The sequence below is a fragment of the Macrobrachium nipponense genome, chromosome 8, assembly GCF_015104395.2.
Source record: "Macrobrachium nipponense isolate FS-2020 chromosome 8, ASM1510439v2, whole genome shotgun sequence".
NCBI classification, from domain to species: Eukaryota; Metazoa; Arthropoda; class Malacostraca; order Decapoda; family Palaemonidae; genus Macrobrachium; species Macrobrachium nipponense.
Window position 1 is genome coordinate 37,974,601 of NC_087203.1, and position 20,258 is coordinate 37,994,858.

The 20,258-nt window shown below is 35.3% G+C and overlaps 1 protein-coding gene across 13 annotated transcripts in view; it reads left to right on the forward strand.

Annotated features, from left to right (window-relative positions):
- The window catches only part of LOC135222681 (protein tweety-like), a 241,845-nt gene that overhangs the window by 191,378 nt on the left and 30,209 nt on the right, over nt 1-20,258 (forward strand). For 11 of the 13 annotated variants that reach the window (XM_064260849.1, XM_064260857.1, XM_064260847.1 and 8 more), the window contains one exon: nt 12,137-12,286. The exons of the other annotated variants lie outside the window; for them this stretch is intronic. In XM_064260849.1, coding sequence (XP_064116919.1) covers nt 12,137-12,286 — 150 coding nt within the window. The remainder of the gene's footprint in view (nt 1-12,136; nt 12,287-20,258) is intronic. 13 annotated transcript variants of the gene reach the window in all.

The following is a 20,258-nucleotide window of genomic DNA, read 5'->3' on the forward strand; positions in this document are numbered from 1 at the left end:
ACCGTATCATCGATAACCAAGTCCGCCGAAAACCTGGGATTGCTTGTACCGTACTCTTACTTTTGCTTGTTCTAAATGTTTTGTAGCCTACCCATTATTTATTTCTTCAGTCACAGCTACAGCCTGTAGTTTAGATTTATAGGAATACTTTCTTCAGACCTTCTCTATAATAGGAAGGATGAATCAAAATTGTTTGCTTTTACATAAGGAAAATACCAGTGAGAATTGGAGGTTTTTAACACATTGACAACTGTCACACAACTAATAATAAATGTACAATAGTTATGATAACTAGCAACAACAAACCACTGTTTCTCATTTCAGTTGTTTATTTCAGTACTTGTGTGCTAGTGTTTTGCATGAAGTAGTAAGTGGTTGCTAATTCTGAGAGACAGTATGTGTAATCAATTATGTGTATTAGACAACCCATAAAATATTTGGTACTAACACCTTGCACAGATGAAACAGCTTTTTTTTTATTAGCCACACTAGTATGAGAATTTTCACCGGTGAACAGTAGTAACATCGATAAACCCTTGCCAAATTCTGAGGATGTTGTATATATGCTCTATCTAATGCAGCTTTTATGGCAGGAAGTACGGTAATAACTAGGTTTGATATTGGCAATACTGTAATTGCAGCTATATCCATGAACCCTCCTCTGAAAGGGGTATTCCAGAGCATATGAGGAAAAGTTGAATGAAAAGAGCAATGCATTGAGAAAAATCTGCTCCTTCCTATCTGCTAAAAGAAACAAATATAGATCACAAAACTGAAAAAAACCGTTATTTAAGGGTGTGTTTACATTTGGCATCTTATCCAAAGACAAATTTCATATTTAACTTTCAAGAGAGCCCACTGTCACAACTATAAGATGCCTCCTCAGGTCCCTGGCTTTCAGAAGTGTGCAAAAAGCTTTAATGATTAAGTTCCCAGGCCATAGGAATTAAGAAACTGCTAAGATGTCATTGGAATGAAACGTTAATGTATATGGTTTCATTTCAATTCTTTAAACTTTTAGGTGTTATGATGTTCGTAGCAATGCCATCAGTTAGTTGCTGCTCTTCCAGGAAAGATGAGTAGTTCAATTGAATGTTATCCTAATTTTCTTTGGTGTGCCAGAACTCTGGTATTTTCAGTTTCGTGCATACAGTATCTGTAATGGAAGATTTCTTAGATGGTACTAGAACTTCCAAGACATTTAATTTTTTTGAAGACCTTACAATTTTTTTTTTATTATATGAGCTTTTGTATTTACCGCTTAATATTCATGAACAGATTTTATTTTCCATTAAAAATATTCTGGTCTTAAAATTTCAGCAACTATAAACACAGAATCTCTTTTCAATATCGTAATCTGCATAAAGACTGAAAGATGGATTGGGATTCATAGGGTGCCCTTGTAGTCAGGTTTAATATTTGGTTATCAAACCAAGTGGGAGATGATAATTCACTTTCTTGAAATGCTGTTATGTATGATACTGGCAAAATAAAAGTTTCCAGAACTGTGTTCTCTTTGGTTAGGGCTATCCCTGTTAATATAAAGTACATTGTATACAAGAGAAAGTAGAGTGCATACAAGAGAAGACTGCACTGAAGTTTCATCATGACTTTTACAGTAATTTATTCTCAAATATGATTTCATTTAAAGTTCCATACTGTAAGGTTGAGTTTTTTTTATTATTGTGTATGACTGCTACATCAGAGTGAATTTATCAACCAGCACATTTTTGGAAGCAAGTTGTTGTTGTTTTCCCTGTGGCCAGCATACGCCTCTATGACTACACTTTGATTAAACCTGTACATGTTAGTACGTACTTTTTTTGTCAATGGTAAGTACTACTAAATGTTAATTCTTTTATCACATGTGTTGATTGTAATTGTGAGTGAAAGTGAAAATGCCGAGATATAAACCATTGTACGTATTTACAGTGTAGAGAAACAATTTCAATTGAAAATTTATATTCTAACTCTCATAATTAGGAACTAGAAAGATACACGAAATGAGATGCTAATTTGTCTGACAATATGTTATTCTGGCAATATGTTACAAAGTATGTTTTATTCATATTTTAATGTATTTTATGAGGCAATAATTCATGCCAGTATCATTATACATATGACTGTCTAATTTTGACATTATCATGACTTGTTTTGACACAGACAAAGACCATTTTGACTAATACTGCTATTAAAGTTTTGTAATATAATTAAATGTTCCTAAATTGCTGTTTTCAGAATTTTAAAATATTTTCTTTTACTTTCAATAGTCTAGTACATACTTAATTACTTTTCAAATATTTGTTTTAGTATACTTGTACTTCATTGCCTTGACTACTATTGTGTTTTGGGACAGATTTGAAGAGAAAGATAATTGGAGCACTGGCGTACGGTTAAGTGCACTCTTAGTTTACTCTACTGCACCAAGCAATACTACGCAACAGAAAACTCTCACTCTTCACATTGTGTAATAAAAGCAAAGCAGTTATACTGACTTCATTTAGATTTAATTGAGGTGCATAAATATGTATAGCAATTGTAGTTGATGGTGTTTACTGAAACATCTTCTTCAAATAGTGGTAAATCAATACATACAAGTAAACTTTCAGTTTTTCATTTAGCAGAACAGAAAACTCACCCTACTTATACAATAGATGAGGTAACATTTTTTATATAAGTATTTTAATGTTTTGGTGGATAAAATGACATTCCAATACAAAAAAGCATCTAAGACCAGAATTTACCATACAGGACAGAGCTCGGAAATGAACCATAGAATTCTACAAAAGAAAAAAATCCCCATAGATCAATTTCTTGGTTCCCTTACACCACTGTAGTATAAAATTAAAGATACTGAGAAAACACCCACCATAGTGCTCAAACTACCAATTTGGTGTTAGAACAAAAATACTGCATGTTAAATATTAAATAACTGCCATTAGAATAATAGATAAATGTAAATTTCACCTAAACAAACTTTGTCAAGTTTAGGGCTGTTCATTACAACAACTATGTACTATGAAATATAGATGAAAGTTCAGACCTTACATCTTAAAAGATAGAGTCCAGTACTTGTTGGTCACCCATACATATTTAGTGTGAAATGTTTACAGTTATGTTCATAACTTTCATATAGACATTTTTAATTTTGTTGTAAATTTGGTCACAGGAGGTGCTATCTTGTCCCATTCATTGGTGAATTTAATGTCTTTGGAGCTTTAATAATATGAACATTTGATATTTTGATGTACTGCGTAATTACTACTTATTAACATGTAGAATTCATCACTGTCCTTTGAGGGATTATTCTATGTTCACTTTGTACCAGACTTCTGGGAAAAATCTAGTTTGCTCCATAACCAAAACTTCCAATTTATTTGATTCTTTTTTCGTTTTTATTCTGGTCATTCAGTTCTATCATATTTAAATAATAAAACAAATATTCACTGTAGAGCAATATGCCATTGTCAACAATGAAAGAAAGGACTGATTATATGGTCCATTCGCCTAAAATGCAGATCACAATAAGGGCTTAGGTATCTGTGTAAAGCAAAATATTGTATAAACCTAATTAGGGGCAGTCTGTTAACCAACTTCATTATCCTTTTAATTATTTTAAACTATACAGTGGCACCTGAACTTCATGGACCTTAACCTGAGTCTGATGAAAATAAAAATGTTATATACTTGCTGGAGAAATCTGGTAGATATGCTAGGGTTATCAGATGGTGACCTAGTGCACCCAAGCAGATGACCTCTTGTCCTTAGTGGATAACCTGCTAAATATGCTAGGCGTATCACACAGTGAATGAACAGACATACGAAAGTTGACTGACAGTTTCCTGGGTGGGCCTGTGAGGGTGGATGGTGAACAAACCCATGCACATATGCAGCCAACACTTTCCTCTAGTGCTTGTGGAGGTGGATGGTGAACAAATGCACGAGCATGCACACGTTACCAATTCTTTCCTCTTCTGCCTGCGAGGATGGATGACAAACAAATGAACATTGCCGACGCTTTACTGTTTGAGCCTGTGAGAGTTGATCCTTTGCTTCCAGCATTCCCCACTGCGTTATCAACACAATCTTTTGTGTTTTTGCTCTTGCAAGTTAAGTTTATCTTGGTTATTTTACATGTGTTAAAAGTTTTCACTGAAGTGTTCAATGCAAGGACTTAATGGAACTTGCAACCATTGATAAATGTATGTGTGCTACTGCATTCATTCATGTACATACTGTACTATAATTCAGAATAGGCAATCATAATTCCTTTAAAATTATTGTTAATCAAAGATATAAAAACCTGTTCCTTACTTTTTTCCTCAGTGATTTGGCCATGCTTCTTTGTTTAATTGTGTAAGCACATTTTGAAATTCTAAATTTTGGTTAAAATAAGGGAATTTACACTTAATATGTATTGCAGGATAGGAAATCATTGCAATTAACATGTATAACCATTCCTTGCTTTTTAACATATTTTGGGACTATAAGGAGTGATATCTATTTAATGCATTGTTGTACTGTACGTACTGTAATTTCCCTTTAGCCTGTGTGTGTTTGCATGATATAAGTATATATGTGCATCATATTAGGAAAGACTAAGCTTTGATACAATACTCTGTAACTTACTATTACAGTAATGTAGCGTTATATACTTCCAGTAAGTATGTGTGCACGAATGCACAGTATAAACACACGTGTATTGCGTTAGGACACTGCTCACTGCTTGCCCACCCACACTCTCTCTCTCTCTCTCTCTCTTTTTTTTTGGAGAGAAATTGTTAATTTTTTTAAATACTGTATGAGTTTTGTATATATGTACATAGTATTTAACATATCTTGTCAGCAGTTATAGGCACATACATGTAGTAGTAGTACTACTGTATTTTTAGAAGCGATTAATGTTTGCAGATATTTCCCTGAAGTTGAATGTTAAGTAAATCAATATTTGAAACTGAACTATATTTATAAAATACTTGGCAGGGCATATGGAATTGCAATACAGTTGACCCCTGCTATAATTTGAGGACACACGACTTGCGGACTCGCCTATTCGTGGATTTTTCTATGGACAGTATATACCCATTATTCGCAGAACATTCCCGTATTCGCGGTATTTTTTCACAGAAATATTTTTAGCTAGTTGCAGGGGATCTGGTACCCATCCTCCACGAATACAGGGCGTCTACTACACAATAAGCTATGCAAGTTGGCTGGCCCTAGAATGCCCTATCAAGTAGTCCATATTACAGTCTTTGTTTCTTAGCAGATTTCAGTACATACATACTTAATGGCAGCGGAAGACACCACCCTAGCTGTCCATTAAGTTGAGGTGCCACTTTGTATACATAAATAAGAAGCAATGCAGTTGAAGTTTAACATCAGTAATAGCAAAATAATTAATACCAGCAAGAATAGCAGCTGAGAAGTTCTGATCCTCTGTTAGAAACTCTTAAGAGCTGGCAGCAAAATAAACACCTCTATGTACATATGTCAACATTTGTTACCTGCGAATAACTAGAATCCACAAATACTTAAGAGCCCCTCTGAAAATGCTTATAACTGCCTATTTTGATAGTCCAAACACAAGAAAAACCCCTCTAAAAATGCTTATAACTGAATATCACGAAAATGATATGAAAATTCAGTAATTTGTAAATATTTCTCAATGAAAAATACCGCCAATGGGCAAGTCTGCCAATCTTGAGAACGTGAATACGGGGGGTCAACTACATTCACTGATTATACTATATTTTTTCATTAAAATATATGTACTATGTATTTACTGAGAGAGAGAGAGAGAGAGAGAGAGAGAGAGAGAGAGAGAGAGAGAGAGAGAGAGAGAGAGAGAGAGAGAGAGAGAGAGAGAGAGAGAGAGAGAGAGAGAGAGAAAATGAAGGCACAAGAATTTTTTAAAATAAATTTATGGGAGATGGTGAGGACTAACCATGTTTGATTGATAAATAAATGATTGAGATGGTGAGGATGAACCATGTTTGATTAATAAATAAATGATTTACCTAATAATAAGTAGTATAAAAACAATTCCCTGGGTTACGTTGTTCTGGAATTACAGTGCATGGCACCATTAACGGCACTGTAAGTGCTATTTATTGGCACAGGATATTGGTACGGCAGTGAATTGCGCGTGCGTCAATTTCAGACTTCCTGCTGTACAAATAACATAGGATGGTGGGGGTATGGTAGATTTTGTCAGTGGTTCCGTATTGTGCTCTTGACTTGCTGTAGGTACGGCAGTTAGCTGTATCCATTTACCAGTTTGCTAATCATACTGTATTATGTGACCAGAGTTAGGCTTTTAGGCAGGACAGTCCCGCTTTTTTAACTTCCCCCTTTTTTTTAGTTAGCAAAATGCCCCCCAACCTTTTTTGTTTTGCTTTTGTGAATTTTGTCCCGCTTTTTTGTGCTACAAGAACAAACTATCCCAATTTTAATGGAATAGTGCTGAAATTTTGTTTAATTTTGCCATTTCACTATCTGCAAATTCTATCGTCTTCTCCGACAGCTGCAATACCCAGTGAAGTGAATTAAAAGAATATTGTAAAGTATATAAAGGCGGCCCTTTGCAACTGCTGATGTCGGGCAGAATAAAGGGCCGAGAAAGTCACCAAAGGTACGATGGTAGTGTATGTATTTATATATAATCCTCTTTGAATCTCTTCAGTTCTTTTCAGGGCTAATTTGATCGTTCATGACCTACATATATGTATACAATTTGTTAAAGTTTGAGTCTTCATAGATGTCTCTGGCTTTTTTCAGCTCGTTAAAGCCTGAAAACATCTGATTTTTGGCAAAAACTAATGTATTATTCCGCGGTTCATGCTGTTCCGTCGCCATTTTTCTTGCTGTCACTCAGTGATATGCCTGAGGCGGTAAACAAGGGTTCACGCATGTGCAATTCACTGCCGTACTAATATCTACCGCGATCGGGGTACAGCTGCCGTACCAATATCCAGTTCGCTATTTATTCCCATTATAAATAAGTGATATTAATTATAATACGTAATGTACAGGTAGTTCCCGGTTATCGGTTTAATGGGGCCTGTATAGCAACAAAAATCAGTGATTTTTGGCACCAATTTCTGCCTATTGGTGCCGATAAGCAGGTACTGGCACTGAAACATACCTAACAGAGGTGCCGATAACCTGCTGGAACGGAACCCCCTGCTGATTGCATTTACATATAGTAAATAACAAAGATGATTCCCAATCTTCTCCCAAAAGCTTTGAAGCAAGGGGGAAGGGTGAACCTGTCAAATATCTGACTGCGAAGGGTATAAAATGTTGCCGTCTTGGTGGTCAAATAGTATGTCACCCATTTGGCGGTTAAATAAAAAAGGCTACAAATGATGCTTCTCTCTTCTCTCTCTCTCTCTCTCTCGGATCTCTCTCTTTCTCCTCATCGTCCGTTCTCTTTCTCCCCTCTCTCTCTCTCCTCGTCTCCTCTTCTCTCATCACCTACAATAATATTTTAAGGGTAAAATATTTAAGATGACTTTGAAATGATATTAATAATATCATTTCAAAGATTAATACAGTACTAGGATAATAGTTTTAGATATATTTGATGTAGGATGATACTTTTAAGTAAGCATTTGTTATTTCAACTTTCAAGATAGGCAGCTAGTTATAAAGTGGAACCTCGGTTTTCGTACATAATCTGTTCCAGAATCTCCCACAAATTATGAAATGAACGAAAGCCGAAACAATAATTCCCATAGGGATATGTAAATATAATTAATGCATTCCAGACGTCCAAAAATATTAAAAAAAAATACATTTTATAGGGAATATACATAGTTTTACATACATAAAACAATGAGAAATAAATATAAATGACTAATGAAATTAATAAATGAACATTTAACATTACTCTTACCTTTATGGAAAGCACTTGTTAGTGTATGGAAGATGGATAGGGAGGAGGACAGTTTATTGTTTGGAAGGAGAATCTCCCTCCAGAAGTACTTCAGGTATCAAAGACCTATCTGGGGTTACCTCTCTTCAGTTTTTACTGGCACTATCTGAGGTTACTTCCCCTCTTTGTTTTTTACTGGTACTAGGACCAGCTTAAGAGTTACTGGACCCCTGTTGCACAACAAAACTGTCCAGAGACATTTGGTTTGGCGTTTCTTTAGAATTTGCCTAAGTTAAACACTGCATTGTCATTAAACATGTTGGAGACAGATTACAACTTTGTTGGGGTAATAAATCTCCACAACATTTTTTACATTACTCCACTTTGCAAACATTTCCTTAGTCCCTCAAGTAGGCACATTATGTATGCCCATTTGTTTTCTGAATTTTTCATACCAGCCTCTGCTGGCCTTAAATTCACTAACAGCAGCCCTTGTTGTAGGCATTTTCGCCCTGAGATCAGCATGCAACTTCCTCCAACACTTTGCTAAGAGTTCTTTCTTAAATTCTATACTGTTTCTTGCCCTTTTTACAGAAGGGCTAGCACGTGGAACTTTCTTTGGCCCCATGATGGCGTATTTAGCAGTTGCACTTGAATAAAAAAAAAGCACAAAAAGAACAAAAACAATGAACACAAGAGCACAAAGGGTCATGAAAGAAGATGGGCACTCGATCATAGCCCGGTCATGTGCTGGGCCCCAGATGGAGCGTTTCCAAGTACACAAAAACTGAGGAAACGATTGATAAACAAACCAAATTTTGTAGAAAAAAGTCAAGAAGACTGAAAAGTACGAAAAGAGAGGTGTATGAAAACCAAGGTTTGACAGTGTATAAGTGTTTTTAGAGGGGGTTGTTAACTATCTGTGTAAACCGAGAACTTATGGCAGTAAATAATTTTATTATCATATATGTATTTGTACATACTCACGAAAAACTAACATGATGTAACAAACTTAACATTTTATTAAGAGGTATGTCCGTGTCCTGTCGATCTAAACTACCCATGTATTTTAGATACTATGCTCTATACAATAGTACTATCCTAAAATATGTAACTGTAAATTAAATATAATTTGAACATCATCTTACAATGCAGGAAAATATACGTAAAATGTACGCCCTGTGTGTTACAGTATGGGCACAATAATGTGCAGTGTTATGTAGGCCAAAGAAAACATGCTTGTCTGAATGATAGGGGATACGTAAGAGTAACAGTTGCAGGCCGCAACGTAATTTTGCAACATGACTTTGAAATGACAGTAGGATGTTCTGGGATGATAGTTTGAGATATATTTTTGTTGGAACTGTCAAATTTGGCAATGATCTGTTAAAATAGGCAGTTAAAAAGCATTTTAGAATTGTATGTAGCCTACTGAGAGTAACATTAGTAGGAGAGTACTGTAATGTAAAGTTATTCAGGGTGTTTTGGGATATGATTTGGGGTGTATTTTTGTTTGAAATATTATATTGTTATAGTATGATAATTTAAGGTAGTATATTTTTGTTTGAACTATCAAATTATGTAGTGAAATGTTAAAATAGGCAGTTATAAGCATTTTAGTTTAATGGGTACAAGGTATTTAGCCGTTATAAGTATTTTAGAGGGGATTTTTGCATTTCCGCAGTAGATTCTGGAGCCTATTTCTACGTAAAAATGGGGGAGCACTGTACTACAAGGTGAACAGAGAGTGACCCTCTCATTTAAATACAATGTACTGCAAATACCTTACATTATGTAAATATATTGTACACTGTAGTTAAAACTTTTAACACATGAAAAAAAAACCTGCATGCACATATTTTACTTGCAAGAGCAAAAGCACATCTTGTTGAAACAGAATAAATGTTCTGAATGAGGCAGAAAACAGCATTCAAATGAATAACTGAGGTAATCAAACAGTAGGGCATGAAAGGTTACTTACCCTGTTAACAAAGGAACCAAATTTACGGGTTCAAATATTAAAGTTTTGGTTGCATGCTTTCATTTTACTGTCTGATAACTCTAGCATACTTAACAAATTATTGTATTGTTCCACAATGAACAAATGTGTCCTGCTTTGACAAATTTGTTTCACTATCCAGTAACACTTACTGTAATTGGCAGATTATTCAGTTAAGTACAATTTATTCTTATTTTTACCATAATTGGACAAGTCTGTAAAGTAATGAAATCGGTTAAGTTGAGGTACCACATTTTCAGCATTGAATTTGATGACATTCTAAGCCCCAATAATTTAATGTGGAATGCTGTGAAAAACATTTTAGCATTTATTTGTAAGCACTAAATGTTACTGAAATATATAGCAATAGCATTACAGAGAAAAAAGCTTGGACAAAAATTGCAACTAGGAAGCATACAAAATTTTTTTTTATTAATACGTGTAATTCAACTGTCACTTACAAAAGCAAACAAAACTAGCCGAGGCGTAGAAACAATCCCTTTTTAACTACCTACCAGTATACAGATAAAAATACCAGTAAAGTAGGAAATCTGACAAGTCGATAAGTCATTTACAATCAAAATATTGTACATGAATGCATTAGTAAAACATAGCAAGAAGAAACAGTAGCACCTCAGGTAGAGCAGAAAGCATGTTTTGAGAGAGTTAAGCTACCAATATGTTTAGTCATCAAATGCAATATCCTGATAAGCAATCTAAAAAAAATCAGTGTTCTGTAACAAAAACTGTAATAATCTTCAAATCCTACAAATTCATTAGCACCATCATTGTCAAAGACTAAGAGCTCATTATCATTAACGTGTCTTCAAATAATGCATGTTATTATGATTTCATTAATGCCGGTATCACTGTCTTAAACAATGCATGCTGTTATGATAATGCTAGCTGTGATGTGATGCCCTTATTGTGATAAAATACCCATACACAAAATAGCAAGTGTTTATGAGCATGACTGGGAATCTGTGGAGTGCAACAATAGATGCTAATGAGGCACAAAGCAACAATGATAACTGTTGGTGCTATTACTCACCATTAGTTTAAAAACTAAGAGTATTCCATGTAAAAATATATTACGATATATCAACCAGGTAAGACATAAATAGACAGTAAAATGCACATGAGCTTGGTAACCATTATACTTTAACATTTTCAAGTTGGGTACTAAACTCAGAAATTCATGTGATTACAAACAGCTTTAATTTTTATGGTAATTCCTTCTTAATAAAGTACCCATAATAACAATAGTTATAATAATAATAATGATTTACATTAGAGTAAATACTGGTAATACTACAGTATTTTGGAGTTTGTTTTAAAGCCATCAAGTATAATAGTTAAAGAGGTTGGACAGCCTTAAGAGGATCTGAGACCTGAGCAGACTTACACTAAACAAGGCAAGGCATCAGACTCCTATTATTGGCTCCTAAGCTCTTTCCAACAACAAAGGAGAGCCACTATTTGTGAGGGAGAGGACTGAATTATGTTTTCATAACTCAGCTTTGAGCACATGGCTCTCAGGTAACATTATTTTCTTTTATTTCGGTAAAATAATAAGACTTAAAGGAATCTCATTTGGCTGAGTTAACTTCTCAGTAAGGTTTTGCAGATGCGCTTTGTTAAAATGATCATACATTTTGCTGATGCTCAAGGAAGACAATGTCTCCTCCTTGATCTAAAGGAAACATTTTGATGGAAATTGCTCTTATGAAGGAAAAACTATACTGTTCCCCTTACTGACAGCTGCAAGATGCTGCTATTAAGATCCATTCACTGAAACAACTTCTGGCCCATTTTTATGTCATAAAGTTCAGAGCACTATCATTGTAAAGGTATGTTGAGTCACTTCAGAAACAATATGATGGAGCCACAAGTCTTCTACAAATTGTGTAATTAGCCTTTAAGCTGTATAATAATTAAGATTTTAGTTGTGATGCATAAATGCTTAAAGTTTACAAGTTGTAAATTTTTAGTTGATATTGTTAACCATTAACCAATCATGTAAAATATAAATCTAGAAATTATGAATCTAATGTATGCATTCATTAACTGTCTGTTTTGAGAATGTGTGTGAGATAAAAACAGAATGTCAGTAGTAAAGAGAACTGGCAGTAAACAAAATGAAAAGCCAGACTGGCCTTGGAGCTTTTCGAAAGGCAGCGAGTACAGTACAGTACGTACAGTACATTCATTTGGAAGAAAAGCTTTTTTTGGTGTAATGTGTCATCATCCATTTACAGAGCTGAACCAGGGACCTCAGAAGAGCGAGATCCATTCTTACCAGGCAGAGGATCAAGGGGAGGTACTCTGACATCCCTTGGAGGTCCTGGTTACACCAGGCCTCGTCATTCTCACACACCGCCACAAACCCCTCCATTCCCTGGCACTTTGTGAGTACTCCTTGTAGGAGGTATATGTATTTTTGTGAAGTTTACTTATTTTCACTTCTCTGTTTTTTATTTTGAGTATAGTTTACATTATTATGTTGAAATATAACTGACACTTGTTAATTAAGTTTCAAATAACCTTGCCGTTTAAGTTTCCCTTGTCTTAATTTATTTTGTGTTGGACTATTTTGTTCATATATAGTACTATTATGCTTTGGGCTGATAGGTTTCTTCAGAACAAAACATCTTCAAAACAAAACCAAGACAGTTTCACTTTTGTGAAGTTTTTAAATGGGAAAATATAGTAAAATTTACAGTTCAGGAAAAAGGATGTGAGAGGTTCCTGTTAGGCTAAACTTACATTAGGGTTAGAGTCTGTCACTGAACACACAATGGGATGGTCCTCAGTTACTTAGTTTATTGGTGTGTTTGTCATTGGTTATGTGTGTTGTTTTGCACTTGCTGGTCTGTTTTATTCTATATTTATAGCAACTTCTAAATTTTGGAGGTGACTTATTCTGTTTAGTCTCGAAAACATACATTTACACATATTCTAGTGACCTTTTTCTAGGTGTTTCTCTCAAAACATAAGTACATTTGCATAAAGTTAGACCATAGTATTCATATTTGGTTAGTCCAATCAACAAATAGGTGAAAGTGTTAGTATTGTGAATATTGTTTGAAGTAAGATAATTATTACTGCAGTAGTTTGCAGATACTATTATTATTACTATCCAAATCTTAATATAAAATTACTGGAGTACTACTGTCATAACAATATCGACACATTATTCCTAGGTATCAATTTACACTAAAATATAACTTTCATTTGCAATCTTGGTATTTTCTGCTTACTTCTTAAAAAGAATGTGAACATGTTTCAAGATTTGGCCATGATTCAAATACTTTGATATTTGAAATTGGGGTCAATGTCTTGCCTATGATTATATTTAGGTTATTTTGTAGCTGGGAATTACTTTTAACTAATGTTTAAAAACACAGGTAGAAATGACATCCCTAATATACAAAAATGTATTTCTGTAAACCACTAAATATATATCTTAACTGTCATGTTAAATGACAAATTACTGATGAGTTTTAACATTCAATGACTGCAACTGGTAACCTAAAACTTGAAAATAAAAATTATACATAATTGTTCTGGACTATTAAAGTAAATATCTGACATAAATTCAGTTGGTTGACATGACTTGGTTTTAATTTCTAGAGACAGACAGAACTAGAGACTACTAATTGACAGAGTAAAGTAAATTTTGTGACTACTACACATTACAGACTTGATGGCCAATAGGACTGTTTTCATACAACTAACTTATTCAGTATTTGTGAATGGCATTGCCTCCTCTAATGTTTATGGTGTCATGAAATTGTGGTAAGTTTTTTTTTTATTTTAAAAAGGGTAAACATAACAGCAGAAAAACACTGGGAAAGATTACAAGTGCACTCATTTTCCTCATTTTCTGTTTAAAATGGAAGAAATATATTTTGCAGACCACAATAAATTGAAATACTGTTGAGTGTAGCAATAATGAAGAACAAGAAGAGAATGGTTTTTAAAACACTGAAATTCATTTTGAGAAAATAATGACAACACTGTAGTGAAAATGAAAGAAAGAAGGGTAAATATTCTTCACCAGAACTTAACAAGTGTAAAAAAATAAACCCCACAAGGAAGGAAAAGATGGGTATTCAGATCAACTTACAATACGTCCTGTACTATTCTGATGTACTCATTTTACTGTATCAAGGGCTCTTATGGACTCTGAAATCCTCTTCCATTAGCAAATATTGAAGCGTGTTATAAAGATTCATTACAAAAGGAATTAACAGCTTTCAGAAGTGAGTGTGGCATCATAATTCATGGATAAAGAACAGGTTCAAGAATTCAAACGACTTACTAGTAGGATATCAAACGCTTTCCCTCAGCCCAGGATTGAGAAGACAACTTGAAGTAAAAAGGATGCTGTGCAGAAAGTGTAGGATTTAACCTAGACAGAAGGAAAAATAACCTCTTGAAAGAGTGAAACAATGTGGGAACTTGACAGAATTCCAATCCCAAAATCTAGAAGTAGCATGGATGGAATAGTCACTGAAATGATTTTAAGTTTTGTGTGGCTACTTGAGAGAAAAAATAGTCACATACATCTTAAATAAACTACAACTAAGGAAGAAAGCGATCTTGTTGTTTCATCACAGATTCTGTATGTAACATTTGGTTGTTTGTCACAACTGTTGACCCAGTTATTAGGGAAAACTACTAAACCTGACTTACGTTGAAGATGAAACAACACAATTTTGACACTCAATAAATTAGCTTCCAGGAAAATGCATATAAAAACATATCCCTTATGAAAATTAATAATCTTTCAGTATACAGTAGTAAGCCAATTACTATCAAGTGATGGGATAATTTATTTCTCTAAGAAGGTCACGTTAGTTATCTCATGGGCACCCTGGAATCTTTCCATTTCAGTTTTCTCTGTATATAATGTATTCATCTTCCCTTGAAATTTCTTTTGGTGGGGAAATATGTCTGGCTGTCATTTTTCAAGGCAAACCACTCATTTTGGATTCAATTGCTAATGTTCCATAATACCCCTACATGAATTACCTAGTATTTATTATTGTAGTAAGAATTATAATTATGATAAGGGAAATACGAAAAAATGAACGACAAAGTAGTGTTACATTCCCGGTAAAAAGTGACACATTCGATTGATATTTATGTTCAACCATGTCTAGCTCTGACATTTTTCAAGATGGACTGCTCAATTTAGATTCATTTTGCAGCTGAAAGCCTGCTTTATACAATAACATAAAAAGAAAGGTAAAAACAATCATGTACTGTAATGTGTATGAAATAATGTGCAGAAGGAACAAAAAATTTTGCACTTTTAATAAAAAAAACTTGCAAAAAAGTATTTTCAATAGAAATTTCATTTTTGTTCCTATTTATTGGTGTACTAAGAGTTGTAATTCAGATAAGGGACATGCAAAAAAATTAATGGCAATGTTTGCAAAATAAATGAAACATACTTGCAACATGCAGAAAAATGCAATCAAGAAATGTAGTTCCAATAGCTGAAGGAAATTGCAAAGGGATGACAGCAATGGCTAGCCATTCCCCATTGCTCTTGAAGATGGCACTGACCAGTACTTGCAGAGGATGTGGTATTCTTCATGTAGTTCCCTCCCTCATGGAAAGTGCCATTTGGTGGTACAAGGTATCTTACCTTTTACCACCCTTGTAGCACACAAGACAGAGTTTTTGTCTCCCTGGTGGCATCAGCTGTTGCAAGACATGTCACATGACACCGTCTTCAGACACTCAGAGGGATTCAAGAGCTTTGGCACTTCTTGGGTGATAGTGTTTTCTGCAGAGGTTGGCATCAGCATCATGATCCTCTTTCAACACAACAGGATCATCCAGGTGGAAAGCCTCAAGCTGATGAGGCAAGTGTCCAGCCAACACATTACGAAAGTATTCCCTTTGCATCGTTAGTCCAGCATGTGATGAGGCACCTTGTCACATGCAAGTACTTAGTGCTCCTCTCATCAACTAGAAAGTACCATGGATGCCATGCTCCAAGTGTTCCTCAGAAAGGGTGATGGGATTATGAAAACTATCAATAAATACATAGTACCCATTATTCATATTTAGTGCCAAAAAAACCAACATTATCACAGTGAGTGTGAGACACACAATGGGAAATGTGAAAGTCCAGGATGTAATATCTTTCATTTTCACATAAGAAATAAAACTTGATAATATTCATACCAGGTTTCTAGGGGTTGTAAGTATTAATGAATAATCTTCCTTCATAGGAAAGCATGCCCTCATCCAAGGAAAGACTCTGCAAAGGCTGTATACAGTCTTCAGTATTTCTTCTGCACATACTCCATGATGGTTTAAACCAGAAAGAGTTTATCCTCTTTGCCCTTTGGCACTGCCGCTGTTGAATATGTAGAGATGTTTGCTTATCAGTCAATAACAACTTTATGTCTTGATCTTTTGGGCAATGGAAGGGGATGCAAGGATCTGGGGCTTAGTAGTCTGCCCCTCAGGCTAATATCAAATGCCTATGAATATACACAGCTCTAGGTAGTGCACAATATTAGTGCAGTTGCACCCATGCCATGAGTATTTTGTCCCCAACCTTATGTACATCCTGCAGAAGTGTTGTAAGATGCCAAGAAGTGTGGTAGGAATAAGCACAGAATTCCCTGGGATGGATGGCACTAAATGGATGGGCAACAAGGGGGTTGGGTCACATGACCCCTCAGGCTCCACATCCACTGCAAGATAATACCAAGCAGTGCTCCTTTTTTCTCTCTCTCTCTCTCTCTCTCTCTCTCTCTCTCTCTCACATTCTTATGCAGTGGCACAAGTAAACCCTGCAGTTTGGGTAAAAACACTGATTGCACACTTGGATCATCACCATCATCATCATTTTCACTTTCCATTTCCTCTCTTCAACCCCTCTGACTAGCAAATCCTTCACAAACCAACACCAGAATTATCTTCGATCATTTTCTCCATTTCATCTCTTGCATGCTCATCTTCTGGCCCTTCCCAGTCATTATCATTTGTATTGCATTCTGTTTCATTTTCAAATAAGGCCTCCAAAGTTTTCTGGCTTACAGTGGTAAGATTGTGTTTCTGAAACTCAGTAAGCCACGTGATGTGCTGTTCACTCACAGAGGTAAAGCTGCCAACATTCACACCTCCATGTGCATCACCTTCCTTGTGATTATGCTCACTTTCAGGAAATCATGATTAACTTAAGAGTGGAAAGTATGAACTAAAGCGTAGCTTTCACTTTAAAATACTAAAATGGGACTTCTCCAATACACTTTATTTCTAATTCACTTTCCAGGTTGTTACTATCTGGCAAAGTAAGTTATGGAAAGTTAAGGCTTTAAATTAATCTTGGTAAAGCATGTCACATGGGCAGAAGCCAATTATGTACAGCTTGCTTTCTGAGCTCAGCTGTTATGTTGAACCTTGTTTCAACTCGGGAATAACTTTGACTTGCATGATCTCACACATTCCTATTTCCAGAGATCTCATGGCAAGTATGTAGTCTCTTGTGTTTCTGCATCTTCTTCATAATTTCTACATTCATCAATGGATTTTCTTGGTTTTGATTGCTGCTATTTTTCTTTTACAAACTTACTGTAATGGGACAATTTTTGCATTATTACTTACATATTCGTTTACTATTTAAATACAACAAATACCTGAAGAATGAGACAACTGCTTGAAGAGATTCAAAGTTGTAGAGAGCCATGCAACAGGCTCATATGGCTCTGGATCATCAACCTGTGTAACAGGATGTAGCCTTCTTTATCTGTAACTTGAGATACTGCATCCCTTTTGTGCTGATGTAAGGAGAGCAGGTTTCAATGAATCAAAGGACTATCTATATGCCTCCAGTACCTACAGTGCTATTAATTTTTTTTGCAAAAAGGGCACAATCAGTAAAGTAGACAAGTACAGAAAAGGAAATTGAGAACAGAAGAATAAACGATAATAGAATAAAAGGAATAAAAACAAGCACTGTAAGCTACAAAAAAGTGTAACATAAATAAATATTGCAATTTCACATTCGTTATTTCCCTTACCCCTTAAATAAGTATGTATCACAATTTCACATTCCTTATTTCTCTTACACCTGTTTCTCCCATCTGCCAAAGTTATTGTAGAGATGCCACTAAAACTGTGCCAATCTCATCTCTTTAACATGTGATTGTCTGACAAGATGACAGTCTTTGGGACTGAGCGACCATCCATCAAAGAAGTGCTCAGTTCCTCATTCTTAATTCATTCGTAAAACATCTTTGTGAACTATGATGAGCAGTCCTTAGGTAACTTCTCTTCTACTGACATCACCTTTTTATTGCTTTCTGTTGGGTTGCAGTTTTATCCTTTGAGCCATGAATTCACAGAGGATTTTACTTTTTTTCCATCAGAGAACATGAAGATATGATTTTGTACTCTTCTGTACACTGCCTCTTTTTTTTGCCACAAACATCCATTCAGCAGATGACATTTTTTCTTGAATCCTCCAAAGTGTGTGTATCACTCATTAAATAGCGCTACATGTAATTCTTTTTTTCATGAATTGTGAACTTGACTGTAAAAATAAAGAACAAAAAATTATGCAAATAATATCTTTCAAAAAGCACTGATGAGAATGTATCAAATAAGGGATTTTGACGTAGGAAAAATCTATTTCTGGGTCGAGGAGGAAGCCGTGTGCAGCCCAGTGAAATAAGTCCGTTTAAAAAAAAAAAAAAAAAAAAAAAAAAAAAAACGTTATTTCTAGTAAATATTTGCTATAATACCAGAGAACTGCTAAATTGGACATGTCAGAACTCTCTGACTCGCTCACCTATAAAAAAAGGTGTCGGTATAAACCTGGGGCGAGTGTTAAACACCTACCACAGCAACCCCTCCAATTAGCCTTTTCCTCATCAAAATCCCCTAAATATGGGGAGCTGACCCATAGGTCACACCCTGCTACCCCGTTGAAGGCGTCTGTGACGTCATACTTATCAATAGCATTGAAGCTTGGTGCACAGCAAGGGGGGGGGGAAACTATGGGGGATTTCACTGGGCGACACTGCTTCCTCGCCCAGAAATAGATTTTTCCTACGTCAAAATCCCTTTCATGGCTCGGCCCGTGGTCGTCGATCCGTGAAATTGTACCAGAGAAAACACCAGCTACATTTTTCCTACAATGAAATACAAGATTGATTAGAAATAATAATACCGTAGTACCGTTCCAAGGCATCTTTCGTATCATGAGGTTTTTCGTATCTTGGACACATTTTTACATGTAAAATGGCTAATCCGCTCCAAGCCCTCCAAAAACCAAAAACACCCCAGTAAATTTCAAAAAAAAATAAAAAAAGCTAAATTGACCTAAAAACAATGAAATACTACAACAATTTGGACTGCCATTCAATACCTAAATTAATAAAAAAAAAAATGCAAAATATAACCTGTAAATAAAGTGTATATTAGTGTACATGGTAACAAGAAATATACTGTACGTAAAATGTGGAAGCTTACCCTTTCGACGTGAGGCTACGTACATACGTAACTATCCAAGGAAGATTGCTTCTGCCTACTTTTCACAATGTTCCTGTGTGAGCCTTTCGGGGGTTGTCCTTCTACAAATGATTTGCACTTTATGAAAAGCGGGATTAATTTCTGCCGTTTTTTTCTTTTGTACATATGTACGTACGTACACTTTAAAAAAAATATACGTAACACAATTCCTGTGTGAGCCTTTTCGGGGGGTCTTCTACAAATGATTGCACTTTATGAAAAGCGGCTTTTAATTTCTGCCGTTTTCTTTTTTTTTTTTTAATTTTTTTTTTAATAACGTTTTTTTTTACTTTTTTTACTTTACGTAGGTTTTTATTTTTTTTTTTTTTTTTATACAGAATTTCAACTTTCTGTTCTTTCTTTGCACCTCATGACTCTGTGGCCCTGGTGTCCATCAAAACCCTGTTCAACCAAATGCTCTCTCTGCAACTGATTGGGGTACTGAATGTTCGGCTGCTGACCCTCAACATAAACTGAAGTGCCTTGATTATACGTACTGGTATGCATGTTGTAAATGATTGGTCTACACCCTCTGTTCAGCAGGGAGTGGATATTCTACCAACCTTGCAAAGTTTCCAGTTATCCCATGAGAGAGACCTTGATCACTTATCCCATGTGAGAGATCTTGGTCACTTTTTTTTTTTTTTAATAACGTACACATTGATGATCCCGAAAACTAATACCGCGTGCGTACTATAACAATGCTGTACCGAGTGGCCGAAGCACGCCACCACGTATACCATAGTAGATGCATGATGGGAGGGACGCTGGCCAATAGGAGAGAAGGATTTCATGGCCGCGACTAGCATCAGGAACCAATGGGAGAGCAGGGAGGAT